Genomic DNA, 11509 nt, shown 5'->3' with positions numbered 1-11509 from the left:
ATACACTGGAGCCATTCTGGGGTCTCGTCCTGCTGAGCCGCGGCCTCAGGAAGCCTGAAGGGCTTCTTCAAATGTTGCTCTTCACGTGGACCCAGAATGACCCGGTGAGATGAGAAAAGTCGACACGTTTTAAGTCCGGGGTCAAAGGTCGATGACATTGTGACGTTCTGATGAAGGGATGTCCTGCAAATTGAACGTTAACCCAGGGTCCACCCGCTCCTCTCATAAATCAATAAACCCAGTGAACATGCAGCAGACAGCTGGCCCGATCGTTATCTACAACCTCGTAAATCAGTCCAGAACCACATTCGGAGAGTCTGGGATTGATTGAATGTCAGAATATCAGGCCAGGATATCCCTTTTTAACAAACCTCCATGTCTATCAACATCAAAAAAACCCCAACAAACTGAAGTTCAAAGTGACATTGACAGACATTCATTTTCATTCAGTTCTGCAAAAAAAACAAACACGATTTGACATGATGAGAAAATAATGCGGAATAAATCAAGCGATCCCACTTATGAAAAGCCTTGCGCCGATGAGAGACATCAGTTCTGTTAGATGTGCGGATGTTGAGGTCAGAACCCTGAGTGTTTACAGTGTGACGACGGGAACACTGAGAAGGGAGAGCTCAGGATCTGACCACGACAGGAAAACAAGGACTATCTGTGCTGCCTCATTAAATGTGCAAGACCTCGTCCTACTGGTGGGGTCCAAGTGGTGTCCTATAATTTCCCAGGGAGCAATCGCAGCCGGTTGAGCATCAAAAGTCCGAAGGGGGGGCCCTCAGTCACTGCAAGAGACCCCCTAATTAGAGAGGGGAGAGATGCAGGGATTTGTTAAGAAGGCAGACGGAGGGGAAAGGAGAGAAAAAGTAAGTGCTTTTAGACGCATGGAATAGACGCTTCCTGGGAGAAGGGTGGGAGGGGACTATTTCCCTGGAACCATTTCAACTCTCAACACTGTTGATTATCCAAACATTCAGTGGCTCCGTTCTCACAACTGAAACATGGAAATCTACAACGAGCCATTGTTTCTCCAGTTAAAATTTTACCCTTGCAAAATATCGGGGCACTTCGTGAAAAAAAGGGGCCACGTCACCCCCATATGCATGCACGCACGCACGTACACATGCACACATGCCCTAGCAGTTTGGGTGGACCTGGAAACATAAGCAAGTCTTTCATGAGATCAGCCTCTACCTGAGTTATAAAGAGCCATCTGTGCTGGGAATAAACTGATGAGGGCAACACACACACACACACACACACACCACACACACACACACACACACACACAGGGTGGAGAGGTGGAAGGACAGAGGAATGCTTGTTTGTGTCACTTCCCACCTTGAGCATCGTGGCGCTCGGTGTGAAGGTCCGGTTATTTCTCATTTTGTTCGTTTTAAAGCTGTTGGACCAAACTGCACCAGCGATCAAACTCTGAGGAATGAGACATGAAAGGTTGGTGATCTCACTTTTCCTTATTTTTATTTAATTTTCGAAGGTGGCTTTAAGTCACACTTGTAGCATAATTCATAAGTCGTAACACAACATAACATAAGTCGACACACATGGATCCGAATGTTGAGTTAAGATTTTCTTAATACACCTGCACCTTAAATACACCTGAGCTGGAACGCTACATTTTTTCATCCAGTTGTTAAACAAGTTTAAAATGCAGAAGCTGAATCTTTGACAAACAATAGAATTATGTTTTTTAGACACAAGACTCTTTCAAAATCCCCTGAAAACTAAATAAAACTAAGTAGGTTTAAACCAGAACGAATGTGGTCCGACTCCCTTTCTGTCTTGACTTAGTGGGAGATGCAAATGAATACCCGCCTATTTAACGAAGTTCTTCTCTGCTTCTAGATCAGTTAGTCGGTAGTTGTTGGGGTTTTTTTTGGTAATAATCCTCTTTTTGTTTTCTTTTTTTCATGAAACTATGACTAAATGAAAAGCAACCAAAACAGAAGCGGAGCATGGTACTGACCAGACTCCTTTGGTAGCACAGAACATCTCTTTGGCCTCTGTTCATCGGCTGGACCAGATGGAGGTTTATAAAGGGGCACCACTGAAGGGCTGATGCCCGACAGAGCATTTTGTCTGAATTCGACTCCTAAATTTAGCGACTGAACAATCACACTGAATCTGGAACTTTATAGTGAAAGCTCCGTCGAAATTCTTCTGCATTCTTCCAAAAGTCGTGCCCGTTTACAGGTGCAGGCAGCACGCTCAGACCGGCATTGGAGAAAAAGCTCTGCAGCTCCTGTGAAGATGCTGCCTGATAACTGGCATCTTTGCCCTCATTAGGCAGGATGGGTCGCTAATGCTTTGGACAAAAGCACACGTTTTATTCAGTCCGCCATGTTTAAAAGGTGGCTTTTAGCCTTGCTGGCCCGTGTCAGTCTCATCATACTGGGGCTCTGCTGCTGCTTGTTCCTGGTCTACCTCCTGGCCTGTAAACCCACGTCTCACAGCGGCCATCAGGCTGTCCTCTGGCCCGGAGGGGCCACCAGTAAGGAGGGGTACATGGCCTTACTACAGGAGAGGGAGGACTCTCATCGACATTACATAAACAGCCTGACAAAGCAGATCGCCCAGCTGAAAGAGGCTCTCCTGGAGAGGACGCAGCAGCTTCAGGATTCCCTGGAGAAAGCCAAAACCAAAGGAATTCTGCCTCGAGGTCTGGAAAGTCTTCACAAAATGCCCACCCAGACTGACCTAAAGGTAGGAAAAAATGGTGCTGGCGGCTGAGAAACGGCGCTGAAGTGTTACTAAAAATAGAAATCGCGTCTGTCCAGGAGTTCCTCCGCTCCCAGCTGAACCACGCTGAGGTGAACTCGGGTGTGAAGCTGTCTAGCGAATATGAAGTGATTCCTTATGACACTTTTACCCTGCAGAGGTGAGTGGGAAATGGGGGTGGGGGGTGTCCTTTGGGCACCACACTGAAAACTGGTCCTGATGTCCAACAACGTGTCGCCTCACAGAGACGGTCTTCTGTCAATTAGGATGTACCAGCTGGAGACGGGGCTGAGCAGACACCCGGAGGAGAGGCCCGTGAGGAGAGACCGCAGAGATGAGCTGATGGGTGCGGTGGAGACGGCTCTGCACGTCCTGAACGGCCCAGAGCAGCACCGAGACATCAGGAGGAAGCATGCGTACGCTCCCTCAGACTTTGTAGAAGGTGAGGGAGAAAAAAGACTGATAATGCATCACGCTACAGGCCACAGGCTGCATATTAGAGCACAAATGTGAGACCTGACCGGTGAGCGTCTCCGTCCCAGGGTTGACTCGCACAGAGCGGGACAGGGGAACTGTATACGAGCTGATGTTTAAAGACAACACCTCATGGGGCTTCACTCAGCTGGTGCTCTTCAGGCCGTTCGGTCCCGTGGTGAAGGTTAAGAGTGAGACGGTGGACGCGAGCAGCATCCTCGTCAACGTCATCGTACCTTTGTCCAAGAGGACAGACGCCTTCAGGCAGTTCATCAAAAACTTCAGGTGAAGTCAGGAAGGGCGACTTTACACGCCGTCTCCGTGGTGATGCTCGGGCGTACGAACCATATCTGTGTTTTCCATCGTTTCAGACAAGTGTGCATCCAGCAGGACGGCAGGGTTCACCTGACCGTTGTCTACTTTGGTCGAGATCAGATAGACCAAGTGAAAGCGATGCTGGACCAGACCACCAGGTAAAGTGGTACATTTTCAGTTTGACTTTAACATTAAATACATTTTTAATTCGTTTTTCTAATCCTCAGAGAGACTCGCTTCAGGAATTTCACACTGATCCAGCTAAATGAGGAGTTTTCACGTGGGCGGGGCTTAGAAATAGGGGCCCGAGCTTGGAGGCGGAGCCAAAATGTCCTGCTCTTCTTCTGTGATGTTGACATTCACTTCACCGCTGACTTCTTAATGTCCTGTCGTCTCAACGCACAACCTGGTGATGTTTGTCACTTCATTCACACCAGAACGATCTCTTAACACTGTAACAACAAGCTGTAACCAAATTAACAGGCAAATATTTACATAATATAACATTACCATTGCATCACGTCACATCATAACATTTTAACTTGCACCTCAAATATATGTGCACGTGTGCCACATAAGTTCACAAATATACTGTATCTATAACAACCTGAGGGGAAAATCTATTTGAAACAACACCCCCTGGTGGCCATAATTGCATATTAAGATGGCCTATTTTAAATCTTTTACCCATCCATCCATCCATCCATCCATCCATCCATCCATCCATCCATCCATCCATCTCTGTCTCTGTATTTTAGGCCAGTTTATTAAACACACTGATCATAACTTTAACTTTTGGTCTCCAGGTAAGAAAGTCTACTATCCAGTGCTCTTCAGTCTGTACAACCCATCCATTATTTATCACAACCACACTCATTCACCTTCCCTTCAACAAAAGCTGGTAGGGAAAAACATTCATTAAGGCAAAATCACCTGAACGAATAACTACAAATGTAATCAGGGTGTTTCCTGCTTGTGATTCTTTTTATTTCCAGGTAATAAGGAAGGAATCTGGATTCTGGAGAGATTTTGGATTTGGAATGACGTGTCAATACAGATCTGATTTCATAAACATAGGTAGCCATACTAAACGTGTCATTAGCATTACCTGACAGCACAAATAGACTCACAATATGGGTGATTTGCTTCACTTTTTCCAGCTTTGTGTGTCACGCAACATTGGTGTTTTGTTTCTCTCAGGTGGTTTCAACCGAACCATCAAAGGCTGGGGGTTGGAGGATGTGCATCTGTACAGGAAGTACCTCCACAGTAAGCTGATGGTGGTCCGCTCTCCGTCCCGCAGCCTCTTCCACCTGTGGCACGAGAAGACGTGCGCGGACGAGCTCCCTCCAGACAAGTACAAGATGTGTGTTAGATCCATTATGTTAAAGTTATCTCTTATTTGCTATTGCCTTGTTATATTCTTTATTCTTGTTTTATTGTTTCACATTACTTAATGTTTCCTGTTATTTGCTTATGCTTAATGTGTATGATGCTTGATATGTCAGCTTGAACTTCTCTGATCGAGGACGACAGAAGTGCGGCGGCTGTTGGAGAAGTGGCATTGACTGGAGACCAAACTGCAGGGCCTGACCCAGGAGCTGTTCTTTTAATCTGTCCGATATAGAAGAATGTGCTGTTTGTGAGCTAAGCTAATGAAATCAGTGAAGGCCTACGTATAATCTCACCATTATGATTTACAGTCTCTTGCTCTGTTGGAGACCTGCTATCTTGTGTTCCCCCTCCCTTAGACACATTTGACTTCTGTAACTAGGGACCTCCTAATCTCAATAAAAGAAGGATGGCGGGAGGTGTGCGTCAGAACGTGTTGGAGATCTGTAACTGAGCACTCTCCGTTCTCCTTGCAAGTAAATTCCAAACTGTTGTCTTTGCCTCATTTGTTTTTCTCGTGTTTCAGGTTGTTTGAACCTAACAATGTGCATGCAGACAAAAGCCATGAGTGAGGCCTCACATGGGCAGCTGGGGGAGTTGGTCTTCAGAGACCAGGCTGAGCTTCATTCAAAGCCCCAGGAGCAGAAGAGTCGTTGACTGCACATCAGAGAGGAGCAGAGGGACATAAATACGGCAGAATTTAGATCAGGGGTGGCCAACCAGTCCGAGCCTAAGAGCCACATTTTTTACTGTGTTACCGCAAAGAGCCACATCACACACATGGGCACACATGAACATCACCTCATCCCTTCCTCACACACACAGACCTCTGCTTAGCCAGATTTATTGTAAATGTCACACACCAACATGATCGTGACAGAATTTGACTTCCACAGACCACCAACAATGAACATTGTGTGCACTGTCTCACACACACAAACTCTCAATTCAACAAGTCCACAAACAAAAATATAATAATTAATTTTTTTTTCTCTTACTATGCATGTTGCTTAGTGGGACTTCTGGTATTCCTTGCTTTGAACAATCCTCTTCAAATCTGGCCTGTATTCAGTTGTTGCCACGCAAAGCAATTCTTTCACATGGGTGTCAGTCAGAACAGATCGATGCTTTGGTTTCACGTGTTTTAGGGTAGAAAACACAGACTCGCAGACGTATGTTGACCCAAATATTGACAGTATCTTAAGCGCAGCCCGTTTGACATTGGGCTATTTTTCCATTGGCACACTTTTCCAGAACTCATTGGCCCCTTCCCTTAAAGCAGGTTTCAGTTGGTCCTCCTCACAAAGATCGATCATCTCCAACTCAGCTGCAGCCTCACCTGTTGCTAGCGGGGCTTTAAAACAGTGCGTCTCCACATTAAAAGGGGCAACGAGGAATGCAATCTGTGGCCTTTTCAGTTGTAGATCACGGAACCGGGTCACGAAGCTTTCGTGCATTTTTTCCTGCCATTTTGAAGACGAACTTGACACTAATTGTTTACTCAAAAGATCTTGTCCCTACTGAGAAACTTTGCGGTATTTTCATCTAACGTGCATGCGCTTTTGGCGAAAGTACCGTATTGAACTCAAGCGAAGCGAACACGCACATTAAAAAAACACAAACCCAAACTTCGATATGAACGTTAGAGCCGCATGAAACCAGGCAAAGAGCCGCATGTGGCTCGGGAGCCGCGGGTTGGCCAGGCCTGCTGTAGATAATTATAGGTTGGTTTACGTGAACGCATCAGCTTCAAATGGGGATCGTTTTTTGATGATTACAAATGTCAATAAACACGAACTGATATTGTTGTGACAATGAAATATGAGTTTTGTCCATTAGTAATCAATATCCTCTATTTAAATAATAGTTATAGACAGCACTTTTTAGAGGTGCACATTTATGAAATAAGTATGAAAATCTTTTCGCAATTAAGTGTGTATGCAGATATAGTTTAATATTTTATATGCTATAATGTTGCTAAAATCAATGTACATAATTGCTACAGCAACTGTAGATTTGACTGTAATGGAGGTGAAGAATGACTCCATTGTGCAACAGAAGCACACGTTAAGTGTATAGGGAAAATATAATGTATGAATTTTAAATTGTACATTGTTAACTGCTGCAAAAACACAAGAAAAAACAGCAAATCTTAAGCCAAGTCTCATCTGGAGTCCTGCGACTATTCCAGCTCAACACAGACATATGGAGGGGAATCCGTCCGCTTAGAATCTGTCCATCCCACATGGGCTGTAGAAGAGGAGACGATTCTATGAATAGACAGTGATTTAACCTGATTACCTCTGCAGGGAGGGGACGCTCTGTATCGGCTGACCTCCTACAACGGGCCCGAAAGTCTCGCACCACTTCCTCGAGCAGTGATGCATTCATGTAGAGACGGAAAGATTAGACAACTTTGGTGATTGGTCCATCGGAAAAACAGCACAATCAAATGATATTTGTAAAAGTGGTTTCGTCTAAAAAGTTATCAATTCACATCACGGTCTGTTCTGATTTTTTAGCGTTGAAAACCTCCGCCTAAGTTGCACATCAGTCCTGAGGTTGAACTTAGAGATGAATAATTACCTTACTTTACTATATATGAAAAAGAAGCAAGTCATATTGGACGCCACACTTTGAGTCGATTGTATAACTCATATTTATACATTATTCTGGTGTGTGAAACTAATCAGAACTCATCCCCATCTAGTCGCTGTCGTCAGACACAATGCATCATCATTTTTCCGAGCTCCTGCTGTGTCCCTGAAGGCATCGTTGATCATTGCGCAACAGTGCGCCCCTGTTCTGTCATCGCCGGTTTCGCCTCCTCCTGACGCCGGCCAATATTATGATGCGACTCCATTCTGCTGCTTTATGATGATCTGTGAGCAGCTCAAAGGGTGAGAAACTCTCCGATGCGCTCCCGTTGGATTAGGTGTGTCCTTTAGTCGTCTGATTTGTATTTAGCCCCCTCCCTCGAACTTTTCGTCGCCACACAAAATGACACCGGTCTGTTTTCATTTTGTGCCGGAGTAGCGACGCATGTTTGGCAGGAACGCTGCGTCTGGTCGCTCCTAAAAACCGCCGGGACCACCGAGGACTTTGCGTAGAGACTGAAACCAGGAGGGGGGCCATCATGTTCGAAGCTTCGGGGTTTGCTCTCGTCCTGCTGGACTTCACTTGCTTGATTCTCGGTATGTGCCAGTAAATTTCCATCAAATGGTCCTGAGCAAAACTGTTGGAAGGGTTTCCTTTTTTATTAGGGCGCATGTTATCGTGATGTGAAACTACAGTGTAACACAGTCAGGAAGACTAACCAGACAGGAAGACGGAAGGGGGGGCGGAAGAAACAGTCTCACTTTATGTGTGTGTGTGTGTCTGTGTGTGTGTGTGTGTGTGTGTGTGTGTGTGTGGTGTGTGTGTGTGTGTCTTTTTCCACACAAACTTATATTTTTAGCTCTGGGACCAGCTCCAGGCCCATGGAAGTTGTGCCTGAGTGAGATCACAAAATAAATGTGGTCAGTTTTTAGATATCTCCTGTTTAATCAAGGACTGATGATGAACGTCACATCATTACCATAGAAATGATCACAGCTGCCAAATTAAAAATGTTTCATTGAAAAAAAGGACCTCTCCAGACAGATTTTTACACTTTTTGGATGTGTTTTGCTTCCGGATTTTAATGTTCGCTGGTGGGAACTTCCTGTCAGAGCTGGATTTTGGGATTGTTTAATCTCATCATGACTCTCATGTCTGCTCCTATGCTTGTCGAATCATGTAGACAAGTCTAATCATCACACATCCGCTTTATTAAAGTTGTAATCCACCCCCTTCACCCTCTGAACAGTCGGGCTTCCTTTCTTCGTCCTCACCCCTCAACACAATCCCTTCAAGCGCGGCTTCTTCTGCAACGACGAGTCCATCAGGTATCCGCTCAGAGAGGACACCATCTCCTACCAGCTGCTGGCCGGGGTCATGATCCCCTTCGTCCTGGTCGTGGTACGTAGACGCATCCCTCCGAAGAAACATCAAAAGTGTAAATGTAATCCTAATGGTTGTGTCGTCTGTGCCGCAGGTCATCTGTGGCGAATGCCTGTCCGTCCACATGTCTAGCGTCTCAAACCAGTCGTCGGGGGCCAAGTACTTGGTGTGTGTCTACAAGGCGGTGGGCAGCTTTGTCTTTGGCGCCGCCGTCAGCCAGTCTCTGACGGACGTAGCCAAATACTCCATCGGCCGTCTGCGGCCGAACTTCCTGGCTGTTTGCAAGCCAGTGTGGGAACACATCAACTGCGGGACTGGAGGGTACACGGAGAACTTCACCTGCACGGGGGACCGTTTCATGGTGGACGAGTCCAGGTAACGGCTGTAAAGTGGACGGGGATTTTCCTGCTGTCGCTTCATGTGTGGATGGAGGATGTCTTCTTCTTCCAGGTCTGACATGAATCTCTCTGTTTTCCAGACTTTCCTTCTTCTCCGGACACGCATCCTTCGCCATGTACTGCATGCTCTTTCTCGTCGTAAGTGCCGGAGCGCTTTACACGTTGACACACACGTGCTCATCACACACTGATATCAATGGTGCGATGTCTTTAGCTTTACATCCAAGCCCGGCTGAGGTCAGAGTGGGCCAGGCTCCTCCGTCCCACCATCCAGTTCTTCCTGATCGCCACCGCCGTGTACGTGGGTCTGTCCAGAGTGTCGGACTACAAACATCACTGGAGTGACGTGTTGACTGGTCTGTTGCTCGGAGCTTTAGCAGCTGTTTTTACAGTAAGTTAGAGGGGTCTGCTATGAAAGGAGGATAGAAAAGTCAGAGTTCTCGTAAAACTTTAATACCTCCATCAAAATCTAGCAAAACAGGCTGATTCCCTTTGTGTGGCATGTCTCTCCAGGTGTTCTGCGTGTCCAACTCCTTTGAGCAGCCAGTCGACCCAGTGGCGTTGCAGGACAAACAGGAGACGCACGCAAACAAGAAAACCCCACCAATGGAATCACCTACGGTAGTATGGACTGACCCCAAGGCCCCAACAACGACACTGTCCCGGGACAAGGAGGCCCTACAGGATCCAAGTTCGTACACTGGTGCCAAGGCTGCAGCCTGAAGACTCTGGAATGGACAAGCTTTATTTTTTCAGAAGAAACAACGGACGAGTGCACGTTGAGGAACAAAAAAACAGCAGCATTATCATTGTTTTTTACCTTTTTTTGCAGTATAAACTTTTTGGACATGTCTTTAAATGAACGCAGCTCTGCTGTTGCTGTCGGGAATGAATGAAATTCCTTTTTGCTTGGAATATAATGCGAGTCTGTGTGGACGCTCGTGGAGCGCCTGGCACCTGCGAGGAGCGGTCTTTTTTTTTAACGTAAAACAGAAATAACTTGTCTTCTGCCCTCAAACTGCTGTCGTGACTCCTTTCTGCTGTTTAATTCATGAAAAAAAGAGAAAGAATCCTTACTTTTGGTTCTTGTCAGTTTGTATGAAGCTCTCAATAACTTTAGGTTGTAAACGGGAGGAATAAACAGAGCTCCAGTTTTCTCTTTCTAACACGAGGAAATCCTCATTTCTGACCTCTGCCAGACCAAACGAGGGCGGAACTTTGACCATGATGGAGTTTACCCCACAGAGATGATGGCTATTGTGAAAAGACTGGTGCTGATCCCACAAATGAGGATCTTCTGGATCCTATTACAGTGACTGAGAGGCCGGCGGGAGGGAAAACAGACATCCATCATTGTCAGCTGAGTGGCAAACAGGGAGACATGACATGAAAAGCTATAAAATAAATGCTAAATACTTTGTCAGTTTGTGAATTAGGTAAGTGTGGGATTATGCAAAAAATAACTAAGAACTGTGTGAATATTAGAAAAGGCCCTCAGGGAGTCAACCCAATGCTCTCTATATTAAGCAAGAAGTGAAAACTGCTGCCATGTTGCAAAACCGGTCAACATTTGTAGATTGCTTAAATGAAGCACTTTGGAAACAGGAAACAGGAAGACACACCTTTTTTAACTTTTGATAACAAAAGAGTCAGAGACTGTTGAGCTGCTGATGGATATGCAGAGACATCACGTGTGTGTGTGTGTGTGTCTGTGCTTCACAGAGCTCTGTTGTTGTCCTGCTGACCTTGGCAATAGTGGAAAAACAGCACTCACATCACATGTCTGTCTTTATCTTGCCAGACACTGACAGCGCTGCAGAAACAGGCAACACTTAGTGTTTTGTGCACTGGTGGCATTTTTTTTTAAAGAAGTAGAAATGTTCTTTTATAATTTGTCAAGTTCTTCCTAAATCTGATCCTCGTGAGCACTTTTACTTATTCAGGAGGGTGCAAAAAAGGTGGGGGGTTTATGTAGCAATGGCTAACAAATGATGCTAAGTGTCATCTTTACCTTCATCAGTAAAGGTACAAAGATTAGATCTAATAGCAGCTGTTTCATCTACTGCCTGTTTGAAGTGAGAAGTTATAGAGAACAGAGGAAGGAAATGTAGAAGAGCTTGTTAGATAAGTCAACCATCAGTCAGCACTGAGGGTTTAATTGCAGTGTTTCCTGTAGTACTGGCAAAGACTTGCGTTTAAAA

At 45.5% G+C, this 11509-nt stretch overlaps 1 protein-coding gene, 1 long non-coding RNA gene and 1 pseudogene across 5 annotated transcripts; 2 read left to right on the top strand and 1 right to left on the bottom strand.

Moving 5' to 3' along the window:
- Positions 1 to 18: 18 nt before the first annotated feature.
- Positions 19 to 5926, top strand: LOC130526558 (chondroitin sulfate N-acetylgalactosaminyltransferase 1-like). 3 transcript variants are annotated; one of them, XM_057034347.1, is made up of 11 exons: positions 19 to 1464; positions 1965 to 2733; positions 2808 to 2908; positions 3015 to 3190; positions 3291 to 3507; positions 3594 to 3695; positions 3765 to 3946; positions 4344 to 4438; positions 4533 to 4614; positions 4738 to 4905; positions 5456 to 5926. In XM_057034347.1, exons 2-11 carry the CDS (start codon positions 2371 to 2373, stop codon positions 5584 to 5586), a joined length of 1617 nt encoding a protein of 538 aa, XP_056890327.1. In that variant the 5' UTR covers positions 19 to 1464; positions 1965 to 2370; the 3' UTR covers positions 5587 to 5926. The 3 variants fall into 3 exon arrangements, with proteins under 3 accessions (XP_056890327.1, XP_056890326.1, XP_056890325.1); XM_057034346.1 differs by lacking the exon at positions 5456 to 5926 and having other exon boundaries at positions 1977 to 2733; positions 2994 to 3190; positions 4738 to 5432; XM_057034345.1 differs by lacking the exon at positions 5456 to 5926 and having other exon boundaries at positions 2994 to 3190; positions 4738 to 5432.
- Positions 4503 to 7650, bottom strand: LOC130526563 (uncharacterized). 2 transcript variants are annotated; one of them, XR_008950791.1, is made up of 3 exons: positions 7231 to 7650; positions 5510 to 5586; positions 4503 to 4850 (listed from the first exon to the last, which is right to left on the bottom strand). It is a non-coding gene; the product is annotated as an uncharacterized LOC130526563 (long non-coding RNA). The 2 variants fall into 2 exon arrangements; XR_008950790.1 differs by lacking the exon at positions 7231 to 7650 and adding an exon at positions 5928 to 6071.
- A 36-nt stretch (positions 7651 to 7686) lies between these two features.
- Positions 7687 to 10474, top strand: LOC130526560 (phospholipid phosphatase 1-like; annotated as a pseudogene).
- Positions 10475 to 11509: the final 1035 nt, after the last annotated feature.

The sequence above is a fragment of the Takifugu flavidus genome, chromosome 5 (assembly GCF_003711565.1).
Source record: "Takifugu flavidus isolate HTHZ2018 chromosome 5, ASM371156v2, whole genome shotgun sequence".
Taxonomy (NCBI): domain Eukaryota; kingdom Metazoa; phylum Chordata; class Actinopteri; order Tetraodontiformes; family Tetraodontidae; genus Takifugu; species Takifugu flavidus.
The sequence above is the reverse complement of the archived record's forward strand: the minus strand, read 5'-3'. Positions and strand labels throughout refer to the sequence as shown.

Bases quoted from the DNA above. Each gene is read 5' to 3' on its own strand.
- LOC130526558 (XM_057034347.1), top strand. From the start codon at position 2,371: ATGTTTAAAAGGTGGCTTTTAGCCTTGCTGGCCCGTGTCAGTCTCATC. The intron at 2,909-3,014 runs GTGAGTGGGAAA...TCTGTCAATTAG, and splicing joins GACACTTTTACCCTGCAGAG to GATGTACCAGCTGGAGACGG. The intron at 3,508-3,593 runs GTGAAGTCAGGA...CCATCGTTTCAG, and splicing joins CAGTTCATCAAAAACTTCAG to ACAAGTGTGCATCCAGCAGG.